This window comes from Euleptes europaea, chromosome 9 (genome assembly GCF_029931775.1).
Source record: "Euleptes europaea isolate rEulEur1 chromosome 9, rEulEur1.hap1, whole genome shotgun sequence".
Classification (NCBI taxonomy): domain Eukaryota; kingdom Metazoa; phylum Chordata; class Lepidosauria; order Squamata; family Sphaerodactylidae; genus Euleptes; species Euleptes europaea.
Genome location: NC_079320.1, coordinates 65,585,008 through 65,612,203, shown reverse-complemented (window position 1 = coordinate 65,612,203; position 27,196 = coordinate 65,585,008). Strand labels below are relative to the sequence as shown.

The 27,196-nt window shown below is 45.4% G+C and overlaps 1 protein-coding gene across 1 annotated transcript; it reads left to right on the top strand.

Annotated features, from left to right (window-relative positions):
- The first annotated feature begins 262 nt into the window (after window positions 1-262).
- TRMT9B (tRNA methyltransferase 9B (putative)) lies at window positions 263-27,196 on the top strand. The gene is made up of 4 exons (XM_056855732.1): window positions 263-273; window positions 20,430-20,584; window positions 23,754-23,927; window positions 26,166-27,196. The coding sequence occupies exons 2-4, from the start codon at window positions 20,431-20,433 to the stop codon at window positions 27,194-27,196; spliced, it is 1,359 nt and encodes a 452-aa protein (XP_056711710.1). The 5' UTR covers window positions 263-273; window position 20,430.

The window sequence follows — 27,196 nt, the reverse complement described above, 5'->3', positions numbered from 1 at the left end:
CCCTTCTACCCTGAGGTTGCATTTGAAAACCGATGCATTGAATTTGCAGTGTCCTCTTCTCCAGCCTGTCTTGAGTGAGAGAATTTATCTCTGCTTTCAGATTTGGGGCTCTTGCGGCAGCTTTGATTTGAAGCACCCTTACTTAGGAGCACCCAGCCTTCAGAATCACCCCCCCACACATACACACATCTCCCAGGGTATATTACATCCCTGCTGGAAACAGTGTGCTCGCCCCCGTGCATGGTCAACATGCACTGGTCTAGATTGCCACAGGTAACTTAGGACATTTATGCACTGGAGGTTTTGCCTTGGATTTGCCACTTTCTAGATGCACATTTCCCTCCATCCAAATTCTCAAAACTCTTCATGGGGGCTTATTTTCGGATTGTGAGAATTCAGATGGGGAAAATGTGCATCCAGAGACCGGAAAATCCAAGGATAACCCTCCCATGCATAAATGGCCATAGTTTCACCATCCGTATCCTGCCCGTTCATGTGCTGTGCGTTCCACTTACGGACCAAGGGGAACTGGCTAGTAATGGCCTAGGTGAGCGCACTGATTTGCCCTGGCGGGAGTGGCAGGTACCAGGTGATGCTTTGCTGGTTTCCCCTTCTGTTGCTCGTCCCCGCCTTGTGTTTACATATCTGCACCAGATACATTCTCTCTCCGTAGAACAGGGCAGCCGTATGTTGTTGCATCTTAAAAACCTGCCATCTTTATCCAGTTTCCCAAGAGCTCTGTGTTTCACCCTTACTTGTCTTTTCAAAGCATCTAGCTGAAAGCACCTTTTGTTTAAAACTACCTTCTTGGATTAGGGGAAATACTGGTAAAGTTCCTTGGGTGGGGCTGCCAGGGATTACGTGTGCAGGGAGGGGAAATACGTTCAAAACAATAAGTCTCTGACAGTAGAAACTTGAAACAATGTAGGGTCATATAATGGGAACATGTGTAACTAACTGCCTGGCTGAGGTCAGTGCTAGGAGTCAGAATTAGGATAAGCTTGAGGGCAAGTTTGTTCTTAAACCTTACCGAATTTATGACTTGTAGATTAATATTTTACTAGAGAGCCAACATGGTGTAGTGGTTAAGAGCGGTGGTTTGGAGCGGTGGGCTCTAATCTGGTTTGATTGCCTGCTCGTCCACATGAGCAGCGGACTCTAATCTGGTGAACCGGGTTGGGTTCCCCACTCCTACACATGAAACCAGCTGGGTGACCTTGGGTTAGTCACAGCTCTCTTAGAGCTCTCTCAGCCCCACCTACCTCACAGGGTGTCTCTTGTGGGGAGGGGTTTGATTCTTCCTTAAATGGTAGAGAAAGTTGGCATATAAAAACCAACTCTTCTTCAATTCTGTGCTTGGCATTATTGTTATTTTTTTTACTTTGTAAAATATTAGGAGGTACTTCCAGTGAACAATAAATAGGCTATATATAACTTTGGCTTGGTTACATGTGTAACATCTTGTTGTTCTGTATTTGTACAAAAGTCCATTGCCTCTGTTTTGCAAATCTCCTGGGTTGGATTTCTTTCTCCTCTCAAGCCTTTCCATGCAAAATAGGCTAAATTAAATGACTTTTGCCTTGGATGCAATTTTTAAATGTTTCTTCTCTGTTCCTTTCTTTTTACCTCATTATAATAAACATATGCATTTATATGGCTCCTGTGGTATGTTTTATTTGACTCTGTTTTGTTACTGAGGTAGGGAAACAATGTTTGTAGGGCCGTGTTGCGGGGGCTGTGCTGTGGAATCCCCCCCAAAGGGATAGCACACCAGGCACATCTTCTGGTTAAGAGGCTGGCCAAGACCTTTCTCTTTTTGAAGGACCTCTGGGGATTGATCCTGGTCCTCTGGTTTCATGGTAGAATTGTGATTATTCTTTCATTGATTAAAAAAACCTCACTGTAATCATTTGTAGCCAGTGTGGTATAGTGGTTACATTGTTGGACTAGGATGTGGGAGACCCAGACTCTGCCATGGAAGCTTGCTGGGTGACCTTGGGCCACAAGCTCTCAGTCTGACCTTCCTCACAGGGCTGTTGTTGTGGGGATAAAAGGGTGGCGAGGAAGACAATATAAGCCACTTTGGGTTCCTGTTGGAGAGAAAGGCTGTGTATAAATGAAGTAAATAAAATAAACTGTTACCGCACTAGGTATTCCCAGCGATGTATTAAGAGTTTGGAAATTTATAAAAAATACTGTTCACACTTTCTGTGTATTCCTACCGATGTATTAAGAGTTTGAAACTGTTATAAAAAATACTGTTCGCACTTTGTTTGGCCCCTTTAGCTGTGAAGACGTCCTCCAACCATTTTTTAGCCGTGGCATCCAAAAACCCTTTTAAAGCGATGTTTTTTATAACATTTCCAAACTCTTGAAACATCGCTGGGAATACCTAGTGCGGTAACAGCGTAATAATTCTGAAAAACTGGAGCAATAGGTAGTGGGGTTACTTAGCAGTGATATTAAGTCCAAGGCTGGAAGCTTTTAGTGTTTAGATTCCATGCACTTAAATTTTTAATTGAGGCCTGTCGCCATGTGATGAGCTACAAGGACCCTGTCCCTCTGAAGAATCTCATAGACCACTTCTTTACATTTTCAATTTCCACTTATTTTAAAGTCTCTAGCTCTTTTACTTTTGAGGATCTAAGAATGATTGCGTAAGAAGATATTTGTTTTTTACTCTATTGCTCTGTAAGAAGTAATGGCCCTGCCTCTCATTGTTCTGAGTATGGAGGCACTGGGATGGTCGCCAAGCACCTTAGGACTTGGCACATATTTAAACAGTTTATTAAAATATAACGTAATTTTGTTTAAAAATATATATTTGATTTTTTTACACACACCCCCCCCCGGTTTTGCATTGATGTACAATGTCTAGTGCCTTCTCTTTCCTGGGCCCCTTCTCCATTGCAGGATTTCTGGCTGTGGGCCCCCTTCCATCTAAAATTATCTGTTTGTGTACCTGTTCTCGAAGTTATGTAACAGAAACATAGACACCATTTGAAAGCGACAATGTCTTTGTGTTCTGCTTTCAGCAGACAGAGCCTTTAAGCATCTTTCTGAATCAGGACAGTTGCTACAGCCAAGTTCAAAGGAAAGAAGCGAAGAGGAATTATTTTCAGTATCGCCGCTAAGGTTGATGCGACACAGAGGGTGAACTCATTGGTTGCTATCTTGGCATTGCCTGGTGGTGAAGTGAGCTGTACCTCTTGAAATTTTATGTTCCTTGAATGTGTGACTCAGGTTTCTGAAACTGATACGAGGAACGTACCGGAGGCCAGCCAAGTACATAAGTGGGTTTTGGGGTGGTAAAGGTAAAGGTCCTCTGTGCAAGCACCAGGTCATTCCTGAGTCCTGACCCATGGGGTGACGTCACATCCCGAAGTTTACTAGGCAGACTTTGCTTTTATGGGGTGGTTTGCCAGTGCCTTCCCCAGTCATCTTCCCTTTACCCCCAGCAAGCTGGGTACTCATTTTACCGATCTTGAAAGGATGGAAGGCTGAGTCAACCTTGAGCCGGCTACCTGAAACCAACTTCCGTCGGGATCGAACTCAGGTTGTGGGCAGAGCTTTTGACTGCAGTACTGCAGCTTACCACTTTGCGCCACGGGGCTCTTTGGGTTTTGGGGTGAGAGGAGGCAAAAGGCATCCAAAGCACAACCCCCCCCCCAAGAATCACCAATGCTTTCCTATCATTGTTCTAAGAGAAGAAAACATGTCTCAAAGGAATTGCAGGCAAATCACAGACTACTCCAGGATCCGTTTCTAATGGATTTCAGAGCTCTCTTGTGAAGGTGCCAACAGAGATTTCATCAGTAGTAATAGTCGTGCTGCTCGCAGGCCCATGGAGGTGCTGTACATCTCTTCATCAGGTCTATTAATTACTGGCCTTGGCACCTGAGGCTGGGATGTCAATGCAGATCTCTGCCTGGCTCACAAGAGCGACTGTGGCAGGCCTTTGAATAACTCCTGTGAAAGCAGCAGCTTGGCAGATGCAGTCAGGTAGACGGTCAATGGACTTTTCACAAATCAAGCTCACCCCCAGGATTCTTCCTGCTGTTCTGGGTCCAGGTAGATCCGTGTTGGCGAACCTATGGCACGCGTGCCGCAGCCAGCACGCCGAGCCCTCTCTGTGGGCACGGGCGGACCCGTCGCGTCTGCCTAGGGCTGTGCCGTGTTGCCGTGGTGAGGGCGTTGAGGGGGTGCTCCTTCTCCCCAAGCCCATGCTCCCCAAGCCTGAGCTGGTGCCCCCCTCTCCTTGCACCGGGGCAAGCCCCTCCCTCTCTCTCAGCTGAGCTGCAGCTGCAGCTCAGCTGTTTGTCGGGGCCCCCGCCCATCTTCAGTTTGGACTGGGAGGCTGTGGCGGAGCACCTTGCCACACACCCCCTCTCAGCTGAGCTGCGGGGCAGCTCAGCTGTTTTGGGGCCCCCACCCGTCTTCAGTTTGTCTGGGGGGCCGCCCGTCTAAAAAAGCATTTAGAAAATTCTACATTTGCAGACAATCCTACAAGCCATCAGGAAATCTACAAGGAATTTTCTAGCATTGTAGCAGCTGCAAAGGTGAATTTTAGTAACAGATTTTTACAGTTCCGTAAGATGGAGACAACCCTGTGTTTTCTTACTTCTCTAGATAAATCCAAATTTGAAGAACTTGATCTTTCCTACCGACACTGGTTAGATTTAGAAAATCTGGAAATGGAGCTAATAGAATTTCAAGAAAGCTCTATCTGGAAAAATAAATTCTATGACCTGCGTGAAACACTTGAGAAGATAGAAGGGATGCCAAAGGACAGCACAGTTAGTTCTGAAAATGAAATCCTTAAAGTGTGGAATTCTCTGCCAAATAATTTTAAGTAAATAAAAGCACTTGGGATTGCTTTCCTTACTTTCTTTGGATCATCTTATGCTTGTGAGCAGCTGTTTTCAGCTTTGAATTATATCAAATCTGACACCAGAAACAGACTAACAGATGACCTGAGTGCTACATGTGTTGCTCTCAAACTTACAAAGTATGAGCCAAGGGTAGACAAATTATCAGCATGCACACAACAGAAAAAATCACATTAATTGTTCAAAAAATTTGACGATGTCCTCAAAGATGTCACAAAAATGGTGAATTACATCATGGCTCGTGCTCTGAATTGTCGACAGTTTTAAGCATTTCTTGAGGAGGTTCAGGCACAGTATAATTGTTTACTTATGTACAATAATGTCCGGTGGCTGAGCAGAGGACGAGTCCTGGAGAGATGCATGCCAAATGCAAACTTTTACCTTTCAATAAAAAGTTGTTTGTATCATTGAAAGCTCTGTTATTGTGTTTTTCTTTTAATGCAAAATATGTGAATGTATGAGTTGTTTTTTCTAAACTAAAACCTCAGTATTCAGGTTAAATTGCTGTATTGGCATTTGGCGATAAATAAGTGGGTTTTGGATTGCAGTTTGGGCACTCGGTCTCTAAAAGGTTCGCCATCACTGAGGTAGATGTTCAGAGTGGGTAGAAATGAATGGCTGTACAAATGTCCCAGCCTCCCAAGGGCTGCTCTGAACTCAGGCACAGGGACTACCTGTGCAGACCCCAGCATGCATAGGCTGTGAATGCATGATGTGTACTTGGGTTTTGTGGGGTGCAGTTTACTCTTATGCATCAAACTATGCACGTTTAGATCCCTGTGTGGGAAGTGGAGCAGGGCCAGCAGGTGACATCCTGATTTCCCCCCTTCCTTCTCTTCAGATGTGCGATTCCAGAAGATCAACTTCCTGCCTAGGGTTTATAGTCAAAAGCGTCTGAGCTTCCCAGATCACCACAAAATCTACCTGTCAAATACTGATTGTCATTAATATATGGGCCAACTTTTGCTGTCATTAAGAAGAAGAAGAGTTGGTTTTTATATGCCGGCTTTCTCTACCACTTAAGGGAGAATCAAACTGGCTTACAATCATCTTCCCTTCCCCTCCCCACAACAGACACCCTGTGAGGTAGGTGGGGCTGAGAGAGCTGTGACTAGCCCAAGGTCACCCAGCTGGCTTCATGTGCCGAAGTGGGGAAACCAACCTGGTTCACCAGATTAGCACCCATCGCTCCAAACCACTGCTCTTAACCACTACGCCATGCTGGCTTTCCAGTGCATTACATAAAGATAGCTCAGCAGCCAGTATCCCCTGGTATCCATTTTGTGTTTGGGGTTTTGTTTAGGCAAATAAAGGAAACTTCCAGACAGCATGACTGTTAAAAGTACACATTTCTGTATATATGTTATAGAAAGAAGGCATTATTCTTAAAGAATAGAAGCATGTGTTTTCCTCCCTCCCCCAACAAAGAAGCACTATCATAGATAATCTTCCTAGGTATAGTGTTGCTGATTTAAAGATTAATGAGAACTTCAAAGGGAGAATCCAGTGAGAAAGTGCTGAATTAGGGTTCATCAAGAGATACAACAGTCTCTCCACTAGGCTTGAATTGGGACCCGGGTTTCCTCACTCACTGTGTGTGTGACTTTCTCCAGCAGAGTTTGCAGTCACAAAGCCACAAGCAAAGTTTGTCAGGTATTTCTGTTTGGAATAAAGTCTCTCAAGCCTTGCTGGATGCAATTTCTGTCAAATGCTTTTGGCTGCTGCCGCAATCTGGAATTTGAAGCCTGGTGTCAAGAGCAGAAGTTCACGAAGCTCTTGAATGAACCAAGGAGGCCGAATCTGTCATTCGCTATTTCCTCCCTTGGCCGCACTTCCCAAGACCTGCTCCCTATCATAATTTGTCAGCCTCAACTGGCTCCCCAGCACGCAGTCTCAGATATCATTTGGAGCCTGGCAGGCATTATCCTGTATTATACAATATAAGAAAAATTTGAATAATTCATTGACGAGGAATCAAATTCAGCTCTTTGTAGTTAATATTTAATACTCCTTTAGTAGACTGGAAAATGAAACATAATCAAGGACAACACAATGGCTTCGAAGTTGTGAGGGATATTTCAATAGACGAATCATCCTCAGAAGATAATCAATTCACATTTAAGCATATCAGTGGCAGCAAATGTACTTTTAATATACTTTTAATTACTCTGGCAGCATCAAAGAATAATAATCATACCCTTAATCCTGCCATTATCAAGATGGGATTTATTTTTAAAAAAATTATAATTGGCACATCACATAAAATCAGCCAATAATGCAGGTATCCATGTTTTTAAAAAATATAGCTCGTGCGATAGTTTTAAAAATCTTAGCATATAGGCAAACTACTCTTTTATGGAAACTAATACAATCTTGTATGTTTACAACATTTCTATTGAAGGCAGTGCATATCTTGGCTTGATAAACAGCCTTTTCCTGTGGGGTGTGTGAGTATGGAGAGCCAGCGTGGTTTAGTGGTTAAGAGAGGTGGTTTGGAGTGGTGGACTCTGATCTGGAGAACCAGGTTTGATTCCCCACTCCACATAACTGGCAGACGTGAATCTGGTGAATCGGGTTGGTTTCCCCTCTCTTCCACATGAAGCCTGCTGGGTGACCTTGGGCTAGTCACAGCTCGCTTATAGGTCTCTCAGCCTCACCTACCTCTGTTGTGTCTGTTGTGGGGAGGGGAAGGGAAGGTGATTGTTAGCAAGTTTGATTCTTCCTTAAGTGGTAGAGAAAGTCGGTATATAAAAACCAACCTCTTCTTCTTCTGGGAGCCCTAATACTGGGGCAGGCTTGGAATGAAGCAGGGGCTATAAAATTGTGTTTCTGCGATCCTCTGCAGATAGGCAGAAAACATGGTCAGGATAGGCTCCACCTATTCTCAGGGACCCTGTAACTGAGCATCTGATGTCTGATAAAGTACTGTTGGGGAAGCTGGAGCCCTAGGATATGCTTTGCGGAGAACGGCTATCATACAGTAGAGTAGAGGTTAGTCAGTGAATTTGGGGCTCACTAAAGAACAAAGAAGGAGAAGAGTTAGTTTCTAGACCCTGCTTTTCTCTACCTTTAAGGAGTCTCAAAGTGGCTTGCAATCACCTTCCCTTCCCCTCCCCACAACAGACACCTTTTGAGGTGGGTGAGGCTGAGAGAGTTTGGAGAGAACTGTGACTAGCCCAAAGGATTCTGCCATTTTTTTTCCTTGATGGGAAATGGGAGATGGAATCTAGAACAGACTCAGCTGGAACATGGCAAGGAACCCCAAACATAGCATGGATTCTTGAGGAATTGTCTCTTTACGAATTTCTCTTGCAGTTCTACATCATCAGTACCACAGCAAGGATTGCCCTAATCTGTTTGGGCCTGGCCTCCTTGTTTAGTCTGTGGAACAGTGCAATCCTCAGCAAGGGAGAGTATTTCCCATTGCTGTTGAACTGTGACAGAGCATGCTGCACTTGTGGGATTTCTGCCTGTTTGGCAGAAGGCTTAGAAGCTGAGTTGGCAATGGGATGTGCCCGCAGTTGTCACAATCGTATCCCCTTCCTTAAAAGTTTCCAGGGCCATGCTAAGTTAGTATGTTTGTGTGAAAAGTTTTCTTGCTAAAGAATTTTGAAATCCTGGGTGGAATTACAGGGTCTTGCTTCTGTGTTATCTGTGAATAACCCAAAGAAAGCACAAAGGGGGAGCAGACGTTTTCCCCCAGAGATGATACCTGAAGTTATGATGGGATGAATGCGAAGAAGGGGTTTGTTTTCAGAGGCAACAAAAATGCTGGAATAAAAAGAAATGCGAACGGCTGTGAGCCAAAACAGGTCAATCTTCTTTCAAATGCACTCTTCTTAGATGTGAGTGAATGGCAGAGTATATGGATCATCCCACGGCTCTTACATTTTTGTATTCTTCTTCATAAGCATCTAGTACTGATCATAGTTGGAAAACTAGGCCATTTCCCTGACTTGGTCTAACAATAATAGTTTTCTAAATTCTCTGGAAAGCAGAAGTATAACAGATACCAATTAAGGCTCCGTCGTTGGTTACCCAGCGCAAAACCAAGTAGCTATTACCTATGATCTGAGCAGAAAAGAGGACATAGGGGTTGTTTTTTTTAAACAACCCAGTCATTATTAGATGACAGCAGAGCAAATCATACGGTGGTTGAAGGGGAAAAATGCTAGCCCTTTTCAGATATTAATCATGTACAGTGAAGGCTCACAGAGGGAGGGAGCAGAATTGTGACTGCAGAATCTGCCTCCGGCAAACATGTAGTCATTGGAATGCATGCTCAGAGCTTATCTATGTGTGCTGGGGCTTTCTCTCTGCAGTCAGGCACCCTGAAAAAAAGCAGACATCCAGGCTGCATGGACACAGCTAATTGTCAGGCAGGTGGTGATAACTTAAACCTGTAGTGTGAGAAGGAGGTAGTATCCCCCAGGGCTCAAAAAGACGAGAGAAAGGCCACGCATCACACATTGCAGGCTATCTGTAAAATGCAAATTGCAGATTTGAGCATGGCGTGGGGCTTATTCACCGGTTATAAAAACGTGTTTTGGAGTTCTGTGATTCCTGGGCCCTATTCGAGTTGTGACTGCAGTGTTCAGGGTACTTAAGCCTTCCCATTATATTGTCTTCCCAAGCTGAAAAGGCCCTGGAGAGCTACTATTTGCCTCGCTGTGGAAACTTACATACGCTGATAAAAGGTAAAGGTAGTCCTCCGTGCAAGCACCGGGTCATTCTTGACCCATGGAGTGACGTCACATCCCGATGTTTACTAGGCAGACTTTGTTTACGGGGTGGTTTGCCAGTGCCTTCCCCAGTCATCTGTGCTTTACCCCCAGCAATCTGGGTGCTTATTTTACTGACCTCGGAAGGATGGAAGGCTGAGTCAACCTTGAGCCGGCTACCTGAAACTGACTTTCGTTGTGATCGAACTCAGGTCGTGAGCAGAGCTTGGACTGCAGTACTGCAGCTTACCACTCTGCACACGGTAATTTCTCTGACAGGACAAATGGTGACTCCTCACTGTATCATACTGGGAAAACTGTGTGTAGGGTGTGTGTGTTAAGGTCCCTTCACTGCTCACCATGCTCCTGATCTGAATTGGACCGGCATAAACTTGGAGGCATGTGTTAATCTGGTACATTTTTGGTCTCATGATGAAGGGAACTGAATTAACAGCACGGAGCTCCAGAATATATTTTTATAAGATGTGAACAGCTGTCAGATTTCCTCAAGGTCAGGCAAGAGAAGTGAGGTTTAACCCTTCAGATGTGTCCCTTAAAAACCATATATTTTCCCCCTTTCAAATTATAATACCAAAATGGGGAGTCAGGTGTTGCTTTATAGGCAGGTGAAGATGTGAGATCTTTGATCCCTTAAGTTAGCTTAGAGAGTTCAGCAAGGCCTACTCCTGTTGTGAACAGTCACTGTGCTTACCTTGTATATGTTTTGAGCTTTGCACAGAAAGATCAGAGTGTTTATCTTCCATTTATTTGGTCTCTGACTCTATTGGTTATTTTTCTTTCTCTTTGTGTGTGCAATATGTAGCTCCCACCTGGGAATGCACTTCATTCCTCTGATGAAGTGGACTCTAGGTACCTGATGTTGGGGGGGGGGGGAAAGGAGGGCCAGGTGATGCAAAAAAGGGTGGGGTTGTGGCTCAATTCGGGTTGCAAACCTCCAGGTAATAGCTGGAGTTCTCCTGCTATTATAACTAGTCTCCAGCTGATAGAGATCAGTTCCCCTGGGGAAAACCGCCACTTTGGCAATGGGACTCTATGGCATTGAAGTCCCTCCCCTTCCCAAACCCCGCCCTCCTCAGGCTCCACCCCAAAAACCTCCTGCCAGTAGCAAAGAGGGCCCTGGCAACCTTAGGCTCAATAGTAAAGCATCTGCTTTGCACACAGAAGGTCCCGCGGTCAATCTGTGGCATGTCCTGGTCATGTGAAAGATCTTGACCTGAGAAACTGGAGCGCCCATGCCAGTGAAAGTAGACAGTAATGACCTAGATACGCCAAGGGTCTGATTCAACATAAGGCTGTTTCATATGCAAGGACAAGTGTATTTGAAGGATAGTGCTGTTCTGCCTGAGGAGAGACGCATCAGTTCACCTGGCCCTGACGTAGCAAAGTTGGGGAGGGGCTTTGGCTCAGTGGTGGGGCATCCACTTGGTGTACAGAAGGTCCCCGGTTCAATCCCCGGCATCTCTAGTTATAGGGGCTAGGCGAGTAGGTGATGTGAAAGACTCCTGCCTGAGACCCTGGAGAGCCGTTGCCAGTCTGAGTAGACAATACTGACTTTGATGGTCCAAGGGTCTGATTCAGTGTAAGGCAGCTTCATGTGTTCATGTGCTCTAGGGCACAGAAGAGAAATGGGAGGGCTGTGGCTCTAGGCTTGGCCTTTGTAGGGGGGGGGACTTTTATTCATGAGCATACTGAGTACATTGGCTGGAGGATTCCCTTTTGAACCCCAAACTCTGTCTTGGAGTACATCAGCAGAGAGCAGCTGGCATCTAAAGGCAGCTGCTGCATGAGTCACCCTCCTCTTAAACTGGCTGTAAATTGCTCAAAAGCTTTTTCTGCACCTTCCCAGGAGGAAGCCATCAAATCCCTCTCAGCTCCTGGAGCTGACCAGGCACCTCCCTGAGCCTAGTTATTTATCCTTTGAGGCTTACAGCTTTCACAGACTGCTCTGTAACACCTGCGCTTGCCTGAATCTGTCTGCAAGTCCAGGAAAACAATGCTTCCCCCCCCCTCTGTGGTCCTAAGTAAACGGAATTAAAGCGTTACTTTTAGGTCCTAGAAAATTGGAGATCTTTCCTTTATTGGGAAGGGGAAAACATTGCCGGTATGTTGCTCTCCTTTGTCAGTACACAATTCCCTTGTCCATAGTGTAGATAATAAACTGATTCATAGGTGGAAACCACAGCATGGGTCTTTGATTTGATGCCACCATGGCAGTGTGCTGTGTTGTAGGAGTTATGCCTGTCAGAGGGGTCACTGGGCGTGTGGGGGGGGGGGAGGTAGTTTTGAATTTCCTGCATTGTGCAAGGGGTTGGACTAGATGGCCCTGGTGGTCCCTTCCAACTCTATGATTCTAGGGTTACAGGCTAACATGTTTTCCCTGCCCCTCTACAGGACAGTAATCAGCTTTCCCAAGCACGGGAGCGCCCATCTGTTAAAACTGGACCAGGCACTGCTGCTCTGGTTCTGGTAGCATTCTCCTGGTCTTCGATCTCTTTTCAGTGGGTTTCGAGCATCCTGCAGGATCTTTTTTGGGATTCAACCTGTGTGCAGACGGGAGCTGCAAGGGAGATCAGCCAAAGGAACGTTTGCACTAGTGGACCAGAGAAAGTTTGGGAGAAACTCCCTGACTTCCATAAATGCATCTAAGCTGGGCTTGCTTGCAGGGCTGTGCAATTAAGAGGTCTCTCTCGCTGAACATCTCTTGTCTTGAAAACCCTATGGGGTTACCATAAGTCAGCTGTGACTTGACAGCACTTTCCACCTCCACCACTCTTACTGAATACAGGCTGCCTTCCCCTTCCACTGTGAGTATGAGCCCGGTCTGTCACTTCTGGCTTCCTCCTTCACACCAGTTCTTAGTATGGCTACTGTTACTTTCTAATATGCGTTTATCATCAGAGACCAGCGTGGTGTAGTGGTTAAGAGCGGGGGTTTGGAGCGGGTGGACTCTGATCTGGAGAACCGGGTTGGTTTCCCCACTCTTCCACATGAGCAGCGGAGGCTAATCTGGTGTACTGGTTTTGTTTCCCCACTCCTACACACAAAGCCAGCTGGGTGACCTTGGGCAAGTTGCAGCTCTGTTAGAGTTCTCTCAGCCCTACCTACCTCATAGGGTGTCTGTTGTGGGGAGGGGAAGGGAAGGTGATTGTAAGCCGGTTTGAGTCTCCCTTAAGTGGTAGAGAAAGTTGGCATATAAAAACCAACTCCTCTTCCTCTTCCTCCTCCTCCTCCTCCTCCTTCCACCACAGATCTCACTCTAAGGGCTTGCTATCTATTTTAGTGGAGGAAGGAAGACCTGAAAGGATGGGATCTAGTATTTCTTGAAGCTGCCCTAAATCAAGTTGAACCATTGGATCCAGCCCTGACTGCCCTCAGTGGCAGCCTCTTACCCAGGCTCTCAGAGAGATATGTTCACATCACCTGCTGTGTGTGAGTCAAGTGCTGTTAAGTTGCTTCTGACTCGTGGTGGCCCTATGAATCAATGTCCTCCAAAATGTCCTATCCTTAACAGCCTTGCTCAGATCTTGCAAAATGAGGGACATGGCTTCCTTTATGGTCAATCCATCTCTTGTTGGGTCTTCCTCTTTTCCTGCTACCTGATCCTTTTAACTGGAGGCACCAGGGAAGGAACCTGGGACTTTTTGCCTGCTGAGAAGATAACCAGTCATTGAGCTGCGGCTCCTAGGAAGATGAGCTCTGGATCCCAGAATGCGTTGATCAAATTCCATGTCTGGTGAAAATACTGAAAGGCTAAAATCTTAGTTCCCTGTTGTGCACTCATGGACATTAGTAGAATTACAAGCAAAAATATTCTTGAAGGTGCATCCTTTAGCCATCATCACTAAGAATGCACTTAAATGTTAGTGGTGTAGTGCGAATGGGAGCACAATTCCCACAGAAAGCTGAAATGAAAGCTGAAATTATTTAGGTATTTATGCCCTGCTTATCCACAAAGAGACCCAGAGCAGCATACAGCCATGCAAAAATAATAATAATTATAAACCAGCCAACCAAATAACAAACTACACTTTGGGCCACTTCTGGATTCAGTGGCCAGCTCATGCAAAGCCAGAGGCCTGTGAGCCAAAGTTTCCTACAACTTGTACCAAAGACTTGTGAGGGACATCTCATTTCCCCTCTCGTACTATTTCCTCTTTCCCTTTCCTGAAAGCCCCCATATCCTCTCCCCCTTTCCTGCTTCCTTCTGTCCTTCCTTCCCACCTACCAGCCAACCTAACTTTATCTTCTCTCCTGACTTCAGCTTTATTTCCTTCCCTCCTCCTGGCGACCTCAACCCAGAAGAACCTTGGTCCAGTTGCACCGTGCTGGCTGCTGGAGTGGGACCAATTGCACAGTGGGAAACTCACTTTTCCCTGACTCTCCTTCTCTACAATATTTCCTCCCCCCCACCACATTCTCACTTTCCCTGCTGCATTCTCTCCTTCCCCCACAAACCAACCTACTTTGTATCCGCCCTCCATCTTTATCTATATTTATTATTTAGTTACTTCATTTATACCCCCACCTTTCTCCAATGAGGAAACCCAAAGGAACTTACATCGTTCTCCTCCATTTTATCCTGGCAACAACCCTGTGAAATTATATTAGGCTGAGAGTTGTGCCTGGTCCAAGGCCACCCGGTGAGCTTCCGCAGAACTATGGTGATTCGAACCTGGGTCTCGCAGATCCCAGTTTCAAATTCTAAACACTACACCACACTGGCTTTTGTAGGGTGGCAGGTGTTGAACGTTAGGAAGCCACTGGGCATGGGTGAATCCTGTAAGTCACAAGGTAGCAAGTTGTCTGGCGGTTGCTGCCAGGCCTGACCATGATCCCTCCTCCCAAGGGCAGTTTGGTCATTATGAACACTAGGATGCCTCTTGGTGGGCTCATGGCTTATCCCCCACCTGGGCTGGACCTGCTATGTGGCAGAAGGTCTGTGTCTGTCCTGCCTGAATTCTGCAATGTGTGGGGGAGTTGGCACCCAAGCTCTGTATGAGACAAGAAAGGTGGTGCCTGGCACACCCAAGTCCAGTATGAGGAGATGGAGATCGTGCCTGGCCAATTGAGGGCTGCCCCTCCTTCTGCCTTTTGCTGACAGAAACCAAGGCTTGAATGCTGGCAATACTGATGCCTAACAGTGGTCACAAAGAGCATTTGTGGTCACAAAGAGCATTTGTTTTTTTAAAGTGGCAGGTGCTGCTTCTAATATTTTTGGGTTTTAAGCCCCCCACCCCCAGTGTATTTTCTTTTAGATTTCAGATTTTTTCTGCAAATCTGGGGCTTTCCTCAGCTTTGTAGAAAGATCTGCCTTGTCAGTTCATGGTTCCCACCTGTGGATTTAAGTATCCAAAGATTTGGCTACATTGAGAATTAGATATATTGATTATGTTTTTAGCCCCCCAACCCCAAATGTTCTGCAAAACAGTTGAAATGTAGTTACTTTTTGAACAAACAAGATTGCATTGAAGCTGTACTTCTGTATTAAGAACTGAAGATTAATTTCCTCTGAGAAAAGGCCCACGCACATAACACTATTCTTTTCACAATGTGCTTCCCACTTCACAGTGAAGCTGCGATTGGTCCCTTTCCAGTTCACAGAAGGATCTTGAATAAATAAGGAAACCAAATTGTTCTGTTGGAAGGTATTGTTGCGTGAGAGAGCATTCATTCAAATGATTAATTTTACTGCTTTTTAGAGTGCTTGGGTAACCAATTTCTTTCTCCACGATATGGGCTGTGGGATATCTTATTATTGTGCCCCACAAAATAGGCATTGCATAAAAGTTAAAAATAAGGCAATATTCCTAGCCTTTTAATATCTAATAAAAACGAAGTCGCTATGTGGTGGGGAGGAAAGGGAGGGATGGTGACTTAGGGAAAGCCAGAGAAAATGGAAACCTGCAAGCAGAGGCAGTAAGAGGACAGTTGAATGTTAGGTGGAAGGACCAAGTGTAATAAAAGCAGGGCACAGGACAGGGATGGTCAAGGACCTCTCAGCATTACATAGAGGGTTGGTGCCCATAGTGTGAAGGGTAATAGGGAGAGATCACAGTTCATGGAGTACATTCTTTTCATGCTGAAGGGCTCTGGCATATCCCCTGAAATGAAAGAGCTTGATCTTTGGGAGAGAGGGTATTCCTTTGTAAACAACTCCAGGCCACGTAAGCCCATAGACCACTAAGTCACGCAAAGACAGCCCTGGAAGAATGGTTCTGTCTCTAGTTGAGAAGGAAACCCAGAAGTTGGGGTGGGGGGAAGAGCAGCCAGGGAGCATACACTTGACCTCCTCTCACCCATACACTCACTTGACTGAGGTGGGCCAAAGATAATGGTCATTTATGCATGGGAGTTTTACCTGAGGTTTGTTGCGCTGTCCTGTTGGGAATCTTGCGCTGTCCTGTTGGGAATCTGCACCAGCAGTCTCCAAGCGCAATCCAGTCCCCACCCCTTTAAGTGCTGCTTTGTAATTGGCTTACTTTGTAGAGCTTACTGTGAGAGAAAACCCTCCCCAAAACCCCAATTGCTGCATAAAAAAGCATTTTAAGGACAAAAACCAGAGCAATCTGAAAGGAGGTGGTGGTGGGGGAAGAAATCCAAAACTCGGTTTTAAAAAGCCTTCTTCTGCTCAGAAAGAGCTCAGAGGAAGCAGGAAGCATTTGAAGAAACCAAGTTTGCATGTTCTGTGCTTTGCCTTATGCATGGGGATTTCACCTGGGCTTAGCTCTGGGAAGAGGGAAGAATCAGGTTAACAGAGGAACAGGAAGTCTCGGGATTTGTGAGGGCTGGCAGTGAGGTCATCTCTAATGAATGTAAAACTCATGCATAACTCCAAGGAACAACCGAGACAGACCAGGAGCAAACACGAGTGAAAGTACCCATGCATGAACAACCTGTTAGGGTCCTGTGACTCTGGTAATGATGTTTCTGGAAGGGGCTGCAGGAACAGCGAGATGTAGGGAAACTGCGTTCCATGTACGGAGTGGTCGAATCCATGCCAACGGTATTATCTGTCCATAAAAGGTAGGATTATAAGTGAGTTCTTAACCAGAATCTCTGATTATCACTGTTATGAGTCCAACAGAGGACAACTTTTTCTCTTTAGCTCCTAGAAGTAGAGGATCCCTACTCTAGAATCCTGGTGGCATTTGATCCTAATGGTCCTCCTTTGCACTTGTTCTGGTCAGGATGTTTAGCGTGTTCTCCTAAGCCATGTATATCAACAATTCATGGTTTGTGTACACACATACTTTTGGTGAGATGAAAAACAATTTACTTTGTCTTCTAACTGGTTTACCTCCAACGACTGATGGGCCTTACTCCAATGTGCACATCCACCTGCTGCTTAGACAGATTTTTTTTGCCTCTCAGTGACTTCCTATTGAACTTAACTAGACTGCTTCCATTCTAAGCTGCAGTGTTTCGAGCTGACATGTGTCAACATGAAACCGCTGTCTGCAGTGTTTGATCTATGTTGGCTGCACCAACGTGTGCGAGTTGGGCATATTAAGTAATGAATCTGAATGTCTGAAATTGCCTTGGATTGCTGAACTAACTTGGAGAATGGGAAGAAAACCATTGCCATCCCAGTCAGAAACTGGATATCTCTCTCTGTCTCTCGCATGATGCACACACCCTATAGCAGGATCGCACCTCTGAAAGTCCCAAGCCAGCTAGTTCAGAAAACTGGACTGCGCCCGAGTCTCTAGTAATGAATAAATGAATAAATTTATTTATGGCAAAAGCCAGAATAAAACGACCAGATACAACCTGTGAGAGATTAGGATCTCTCTTGTTTAAAAATATCACAATTTAAACACAGTTAAAACCAATTATTTACCAGATAAAAATGAGCCAGTCCCACTGTTAACCTTACCCGTACGGATCTTAATTGCAGCAACGCAAAATTTGGCAACTTGAGAGAGACAAAAAAAAAGTCCCCATCCCAAAGAAGTTTCATTGCCTCTTCCTCTGACTCCATTAAATTAATAAATGGATGGACCAGCTTCCGCCGAATACCCTCGCAATAGCCACACCTGAGGAGCACATGGTTTGTGCTTTCCAATTCTCCCGCACCACACGGGCACTCCCACTGTGCTCTTGGCAGCTTTCTAAACTTTCCCTCCAATAAAGCTCTAGTAAATGAAATTTTGATTCTGTCTTTAGAAAGGCAGGTGGCAGTTGAAGGATGTGGTTATAAGGTGTAGTTGGGGCTCTTCTCAAGCCCTTTTGTATCACATCTTCCATTAATCTTGCCATGAATCATCCTTCATCGTGCCGTGAAGCGCACTCCTAGCCAGCCAGGCCCTGCTGAGACTGCCTGACTCCTCCAGCAAGATTTGTGCATCTCTTCAGGAAATCAGATGCCCCGCTTTAAGAAGCCATGATTTATACAACTGGAGCAGGGCTGCGTCAACTTTGCTTGAAGCCTCCAATTTAATCACGTTGGCATAATCTCGCAGCTCAGTAAAGTAGTTTGCACTTAGTGTGAGCAGCTGCAGTCTTTCCATTTTTGTTCTGGATGTGGCAGCCGTGGAAGGAGAAGTTTCCAAAGGAGTGGTAAGAACATGCTGGCTGCTATTGACAAACTACTTAAGAAGGCTCATGCTCCATGAGGCCAACTCGGCCAAAAAACTTAAGTGGGTTATGGTTTGCTCTGAATGTTAAAGCTGAGATGGCAGTGCCAGAAATTTAAAACTGAAAAGAAAGCAGAGGATAAGGAACAGTTTAAAAGGCAAAGGTCCCCTGTTGCCATAAGTCAGCTGTGACTTCGACAGCACACACACACATACACACACACAAAACCCTAGCAGCAACATTGCTAGAATAAGGATAGAGTTTAGGGTAAGAGGACTGCGTGTTTTTACCTTTTCTTTATATCCTTGCTCAGCCTGATGCTTCAACAGACCACATACACTCTTTTTAATTTTTGTTTACTAAACTTTCTTGTGTTTTAAATGCTTGAAGCCTAATCTCTGTAAACACACCACACCTATTTGGTCCTGCTATCTAAAGAACGGTAAAGGGGAGAGCAGCGGGTGAACTCACCATTCTTTGAGTGCTGCAGCTTGAAATTGCAAAGGTGTGATTGATTGTCCTTATGGTAGGTTGTAGGACCAAAGTGCAGGAACTAGGTGGAGCAGAATCTCTAAATGGCAACTTAGATACAGAATGCTAGAAGTGCAAATCCATCTAACAGGAGATAATCTTGGGTTTTTCAGTTGCAGCAGTTAATGCCCAGAGAGAAGGTTTGTACCCTCTGGAGAAAAGGGTGGTATTGCCAAGTGGAGATTTGGGATGGCTGCCGGGCTTTCTGACCTCCCAGAACCAAGAGGGAGTGGGGGCTTGTGAGTCCGTTCTTTCCCAGGCCTGTAATCTGGGGTTCAGATAAAAAGGGACGACTTGCCTTTCACCCCAGACACACTATGGGCGAAAACGCAGTCACTTTAGCCTCCTTTATTCCCTGTTTCAGCCAGGATCGAACGCATGCATTTCGCCAAATGTGCGTTCGATCCTGGCTGAATCCTGGCTGAAACAGGGAATAAAGGAGGCTGGCTAAAGCGACCCTGCATTTTTGCCCTACATGTCTTCATTTTCTCCCATATAAGGGAATGGCTAGCATTAATTTCGGTGGCGGGGGAAGTAAAGAAGCGTTTGATTAAAGTTGGTGGCTCTAGTTCAGGAAAGCTCATGCCAGAAGACTCTTCTTTGTTTTTGTAGTGACTGAGAAACTTGCTGTCTACTTGTGACAATGAATGGCCTCTTACTTTTGGACTCCTGTAGGGTGGGTGGGGAGCAAGATGTTGCAATGCAATTTTATGTGCAGGGAGCACGCACACACTCTCACACACAATGCATGACTACGCATCGAGACATGTTTGTAACAGCCAGCTCCTCCCTCCCACCCACCTACAGTAATGCAAAGCTATCTACCAAATAATAGATGCTTTAAAATAACTCACTCTGCGTCTGATATGATATTTAAGCCAATTGGATTACTTCTGCATTTAAAGTATCCCTGTATGAAGACTGAGCCTTAGAGAACGATTATTCATGTTACTTTTTCCACTTTAATGGATTGTAGGAGCAGCTGTGGAAATAGAGGGTGCTTGAGTTTGTCCTTAATGTTTCCAGGCATTCATACACTGTGAAGAATCTATGAAAACCTACAAAATGGGATTTATGTTTTCAAGTGCAACTACGTAATTTCTAAGTGCTGTGGCTCTCCCGCATTCCTTTATGCGCTGCTTGTTTCCTAGGAGGTGATCTGTATACAAGCTTTAGCCTCCTCTGACTGTCTGAATAAAGGTAGCAGGTGTTCTGTGACTTTGGGGCTTTTCGCGGGGGGGGGGGAGGAGGAGGAGGAGGAGGAGGAGGAGGAGAAGAGCTGGGGGAAAACATAACATAACATAACATAACATGTAGTTAGACCCTGTATTGAAAAATGAGAACCTCTTGTTAGTGTCATTGAGAGAATACAAAAGGGGAAAAGTGGGATAACATGTTTCGAATAAAACAAAAGCGAGCTGTGCTTTTATCTAATAAACTTCAGCATGAAATGAAGAATATGTTTCTTTACGTAAAAATGATGGGGGGGTTGCTTGAAAATGTTGGGGGCTGCTCCCCTTATAGGTTTTTAAGAGAGCCGTTGTCCTCCACGTCGGGCCCTACTGTTAGTTGGGTGGGGGGTGCAGTGGGGTTGGATGGTGTGATGTTTGAGGCTTTGCTCGTTGTCTTTCCAGAGTTTCTCTCAATGACGTGACGTTGCCGCTGAACACGTTTGGCCTGTTTCTTGCAGGATGGAGCAAGAGGCTTCCCAGCTAGAAAAGAAACATGTCCACAGTGTCTATGAAAGCACAGCCGCCTACTTTCATGACCTGCAGAGCAAAGCATGGCCTCGGGTGCGACAGTTTCTCCTTGAACAACCGCCAGGCAGCCTCATTGCTGACATAGGTAAGCTGCGACCCCTGCAAAGTATTAATACACATGAGATGTCAATAACAGAAGAAAAGACTTTTATATCGCATTCTGTATAGCAACATGATTGTGTTGAACATTTTAATTTTCTTACACACTGCCTTGTGTGCCCAGGTTTTGCAGTCGCTTATTTATCTACCCTCTTAAGATGCCTGGGATTGGTTCCTACCAGCTTTTCTGCTCAGTCTTGCCTGATTCTTCTCCACACGGCAGCCCCCTTCCCACATGGTTTTTGTTCACATGGGTACCACCATCCTGGCATAAAATTGTGGAACTAGTTAAATTGTGGAACACCCTGCCCCAGGATGTGGGGATGGCTGCCAACTTGGAAGGACGTGTTCTTCCAAGTTCTTCCAAGAGGGGAGTGGACGTGTTCGTGGAGGAGAGGGCTATCCATGGCTACTAGTCAAAATGAATATTAGTCACAAGGCATACCTATTCTCTCCAGTATCAGAGGGTTATATTATTATATGAGGCTGTGGAACACAGGCAGGATGCTGCTGCTGCAGTGGTCTTGTTTGGGGGCTTCCTAGAGGCACCTGGTTGGCCACTGTGTGAACAGAGTGCTGGACTTGATGGGCTGTTGTCTGATGCAGCATGGCCTTTCTTATGTTCTTATAACCTTCTCATGGGGTTGAAGTAGCCCCCCTCCCTCTTCTACTTGTAGAAAAGCTGGCAGAATCCAACCCATTAACTCCAACCCAGAGCTCCAAATGTACTTTGTTGTGCAGGCAGAGTCCAGCAGGTCTGAGCTCGTTCACATTATGCATTCTTTTGCAGGAGCTGAGCTGTTCCTTTTCTGTTTATGTAAGTGGAGAAGGAGGTTGGAGTAAGTCAGTCAGTCTCCACTTACATAGGCGTAACTGGAGCAGTTGTAGGGGAAATATCTTCTCCATATCTTGACTTTCAGTGCATGAAACTGTTTGTTTTTAATGTAATAAGAGCCATGCTCGAGGAGACCAAACATTTCCCACAGTGCCTTTCCAGATGACATTGGGAGAGCTTGCAAATTAGGGCTTGGAAGCCACAATGCTCCCCATCTTGTCCCTGACATCTCGTCTTTGAACCTTGAAGATTAACACATTTATTGAGGTGTAAGCTTTCACAGAGCACATTCTGCTCCATCCATGAAATTGGGCTTTGGGCTCGATGAAAGCCTATGCCACAACACTTGTTCATCTGCAAGGTGCCGCAAGACTTGTGTTTTCGCTGAGAGTAACATCTTGTGGAAAGCTTTGAATGCCTCAAGGCTCTAAACGCTGTGCTATATACTCTTAATTCTCTGCTGGACTGTGGTCTTTGATTCCTAGAAGAAATGCTGTTTGCTTAGAAATGTTGGTCTCTTCCTATTCTAATGTGCTCTTTTCCCTCCCGTAGCTCTCTTTTAGCATATGAACAGTGCTGTTTCTGAAAGTAATTCCAGGCTTTTCAACGGAATTACTACTAATGCAATGATTTCCTTCATCTAGCAGCTCCCCTGCATCTCCCCCACTGTAAATGTTATTTAAAGTGTGGTACATTTTCCTAAACCCCATTGGGGAAAGGAAATGTCTGTGAGTGATTTTTCATTGAAATGGCTCACTTCCTGGCAGTACTTCCAAACCCTTCCTACAGGGAGTGAGTCAGAAAATATAGAGCCGGCGTGGTGTAGTGGTTAAAAGTGGTGGTTTGGAGTGGTGGACTGTGGAGAACCGGGTTTGATTTCCCACTCCTCCACATGAAGCCAGCTGGGTGACCTTGGGCTAGTCACACTCTCTCAGCCTCACCTACCTCACAGAGTGTCTACTGTGGGGAGGGGAAGGTGATTGTAAGCCGGTAGAGAAAGTCAGCATATAAAAACCCACTCTTCTTCTTCCACAACATGTGTCATTTGACCAATTTTTTATCCATAAGAAAACCCGTCCTCTTATCCCATGACTGCTAAGTTTACTCAGGAGTCTTTGGTGAGGTACCTTGTCAAAAGTCTTTTGGAAGTCTAAATATAATGTCTACTGGGTTACCGTTATCTACGTGCTTGTTAACTTTCTCATAGAACCCCAAAAGGTTGGTGAGGCAGGACTTCCCTTTGCAGAGGCCGTTCTGATTTCCCTCAGCAGGCCTTGTTCCTCTATGTGCCTAGTAATTCTACCTTGGATTACAGTTTCTAGTAATTTGCCTGGGACAGACGTTAGGCTGACCGGCCTGTAATTTCCTGGTTCCCCTCTGGTCCCCTTTTTAGAAACCGGTGCTCCATTTGCTACTCTGCAGTCTTCTGGTACAGCAGTTGAATTTAGTGATAGGTCACATATACAGGTTAGTAGATCAACAGCAGTGAGCACAGCCGGTACTCTCACTTTGTCTCTATGGGCGCTGGGAGTGGTTGCACTGGGCCTCCCTCTCCTTTGGCATCCCTTCTTCCATCCCAGGGGGAGTCGCTGGCTCTTCCTTTCTCTCTCACTCTCCTCCGCCAGATAGAGGACCGCAGCAGTGGCTGCCCACCTGTTCGCTCACCTGCTCAAGCGAGCGTCATTGACTTCTAGGAGCAGCAGCTGCAACCAACCAGAGGGAGAGGGCAGGCTAGCAAGCTGTTGTGGCTGCTCATTTGCAGTAACAACAGGCAGGAGAAGGTGTCATTCCCTTGCCTTCCTGCTCTGTCTGTGCCATGGTTGCTCCTGGGAGGGCCCTTGCTGGAGAGCATGGTGCCAAGAGCCCTCCTGATCTATGACCGGCCCTGTCCAGCTGCCTGTATTGGCTGACACTGGGTGAAATATGCACAGTGGGCTGAAGATTGGAATGAAGGGTTATCTTTGACTTCTGGCCTCTGTATAAGGTTGATCAGGAAAAGCAACACTTTTCCTGCTGTGAAGCACTGTGCAAATGAATGAACCATGGTGGAATTGTGTAGTGGTGTGGTGGTTAAGAGCGGAGGACTCTAATCTGGAGAACCGGGTTTGATTCCCCATTCCTGCACCTGAACCTTGCTAGGTGACCTTGGACTAGTCACAGTTCTCTCCAACTCTCTCAGCCCCACCTACCTCACAAGGTGTCTGTTGTGGGGAGGGGAAGGGAAAGTGATTGTAAGCTGGTTTGAGACTCCTTAAAAGCTAGTAAAAATCAGTGTATAAAAACCAACTCTTCTTCTTTTTCTTGTTTTTCTCCCCCAAAGGATGTGGGACTGGGAAGTATCTTGGTGTCAACAGCCAGGTCTATAATCTGGGGTGCGATTACTGTGGCCCTTTGGTAGAGATTGCAAGAAATAACGGTTGCGAAGTGATGATCTGTGACAACCTGAATCTTCCTTTTCGGGGCCAATGCTTTAACGCAGTCATCTCTGTTGGAGGTAAGGAAGTTAAAACAGGTCGGACAAAGGCGTATATCCGCTGGTTCTCCGGTAACTGTGAAAAACACAATCAATATATATTGAAAACTTCTTTCAGTGTTCAGTGCTCAGATTTACATCGCTGCCTGTTCCTTTCGTCCTGAAAAGAACAGAGATGTTAACTGTTCTTGTCAACAGCTGTACAGAGATATTTCCCCCCCTGCAGCAGTCTTTAGCAAGCAGAGGGATATGAAATGAATTTTCTTCTTCAGGTTAGCATAAAAGAGAGAGCCTGAATCTCAGGCTGGGAGTGTGTATTTGTGTGTGTGTGCGTATGTTGTCTACTCCCTTTTCCGGCTGGTACAAATGGAGCCCGCGGGATAAGCGTAGGAACAGTACAGCTTTTAGAAATGACATATAGAAAACATGAAGCTGCCTTACACTGAATCAGACCCTTGGTCCATCAAAGTCAGTATTGTCTACTCAGACCGGCAGCAGCTCTCCAGGGTCTCAGGCAGGGGTCTTTCACATCACCTACCTGCCTAGTCTTTTTAACTGGAGATGCCGGGGATTGAACCTGGGACCTTCTGCTTGCCGAGTAGATTCTCTACCACTGAGCTATGGCTCCTGTGATGCTTTCTCCCAGAGTTGGACCCTATTACTGTCTTCTACCAAGTCTTCCTTCAGCAGAGACTTTTCTATCAGATGAAGCCTTTCTCCATCAAGGAGGTCTTTGCAGAAGAAAATCATAAGATCCAGCTTAGCTGAAGGGAGTCCTAGAATCCAACCTTCTATATAGAGAGAGATATAAAATTTGGCATTTGTTAAAACATTCTTAATTTTTATTAAATTTGAACAATTCAAGCTTCAGAGAACAGTTTAATCACACTCATTGATTGGCTGAAGATTGCAGCCTACTTTTTGTAAGTCCATACATATATACATATCTGTTGGAGTTTGTAGGCTAATATGAGAAGTTAGGTGGAAGATAGGATGTGGTAGGCTTGCAGCTAGGGGCTGGCAGTGCTCCCAGTTCCATCCCCCACATCTTTTAAAGGGATGAGTCATCTGTATTTCCCATAAGAAGAGTCCTGCTGGATCAGACTAGCAGTCCATCTAGTCGAGCATCCTTGTTCTCATAGTGGCTGAGTGAGTTGTGTGTAAGTGTGTATGCGTGGTCATGTTGTTTGCAAAGAAATACTTTCTTTTTTGCAGCGGAGTGGAAACTGACCAGTTCCGAGGCGAAGTCTGGAGAGAGCTCAGAGCAGAGACTCCAGCTAAGCTGATCATCTGCAAAGGCAAAGCTGGGCAAATGTTTCTAGCTTCAGTGGAGGATGAGCAATTAAGGATCTAACCGTTACTGACTCCTCAATGTCTGCATTCACCTTAGTACTGTGTGTCATGATAAGCAGAATGTAGTGAAATGTCTTATTTTCCCCTCTTTGTGCTATAATGCCAGTTTTTGGGGGCTAGCTTCGCATAAACAGGGTCATGTTGTTCTGTGATTCTGCACAAGTACAGAAAAAAATACAGGATGCGGTGGGTGGGTACAAAAAATCCAGCTTCCTGGGGTCTTGGCTTTCCTTTCATTTTTCCAAAGCAAGTTGGTAGGACTCACAGCTGTGAAGATGATGTTCTTGAGCCTGTGTGGATGGTTTTCTGCCAAATTCTCAGAGGAGGCATGTCTGAATAATCTTTCCACGACAGAACACTGCCACCATATGACACAGCAAACCAGAATAAGTGGTGTGAAATTGCACAATTTATACTGGTTGTGGAATTGAGATTTTGCTGGGGCAGAATTTTAATACTAACTGTATTTGTAAGTAAGTAAGAAAATATTTTATTTGTAGGTAGCCAAAGGCCATTACAAGCTAAATTAAACTATATACAAGAAAATTATACAATAAAGATAGAAGATAAACTACAAAATACCATCTAAATTATGATAAAATACAATATAATTCAAATATATCCTAGTTGGCCATCAGTTCTGGCTAGTTACATTCTTTGGCACCAGTTTGGCTCTTATCTTTCTAGCTGCTAGAGCGAAAAGTGACAACCTGTAAGTGATAATTGGTTCGGTATTTGACAATAAAAATACTAATTTATTGGAATCAGGAAATGAGTTCAACCCAGTTAATATGGTACGATGGAATTTTTGGTAACTGGATTTGTTATCTGTTGTATAGCTTGGAGCCTACTTATTGCTGAATGCCAATGCCTTTTTTGTTGTTTTTGTTTTGGCTTCTTTCCCAGTGATTCACCATTTCTCCACTAAACAAAGACGAATCAAAGCAATAAAGGAGATGGCCAGGGTTCTGGTCCCCGGAGGCCAGATGATGATATACGTCTGGGCTATGGAACAAAAGACTCGGCGCTTTGAGAAGCAAGACGTGTTTGTCCCGTGGAATAGAGCCTTGTGCTCCCAGCTCCTTTCTGAACCCAGTAAGGCTGGGCTCAGGAGCGATCTCGCAGACAGTGTAAAACCACAGACTCTGCACTCACAGCAGCTAACAGGCTCCAAATATTGCTACCCTCTTGCCCTCGACCGGAAGCACCCTCACAGGACCGAGGGCTGCTTAGCTGAAGCTTGCTGTGCGAAAATGTCAGACGAGGAAGAAAACCGATTCTACAGCGTCCTGGGGAGATCCTTTCGTGCCTGGTTCTCCTCCAGATCCTTAGACGAGTCGGCCTTGCGGAAGCCAAATGGAAAGTTGGAGCCGTTGCAAAACACCGCTGGGTGGATGAACGGCACTGTGTCTGTCCAGCCGTCGAGGCACTGCAGTTTAGATTTAGGTTGTCGAGGAGCTTTGCTGAAAGGACAAAGATTAGATGACTATGAGGAAGTGTTTATGAAGCATGTGGCTTGCAAAAAAATTGAGTGGTTGACGGCCTCGAGGTCGCTGAGGGACTTCAATGGTGAGCCACCTCCATTAGCTCGAAACAAGAATGGAGAAACTTTATTTCTGAGCGGTCCCGTAGAAAACATAAGCAATGGCTACATCTATCAAGGCAGCGGTCGTTCACTTTCAAGCAAACATTTGAAAAGAACATCATCTGCTGGCTCCAGTGAATCTATTGTAGATGCTGCCGTAGCTGTGGAAGACCAGACAGCTCACAGATTAGATACAAAAGCCTTCATGCGCTATTACCATGTTTTTCGGGAAGGGGAGCTGTGCTCTCTGCTGGAAGAAAGTGTGCCTGAGGTTCACATACTAAGTTCAAGCTACGATCATGGAAACTGGTGCATCATTGTAGAGAAAACAGATGTGCAACCGCAAGCGTAA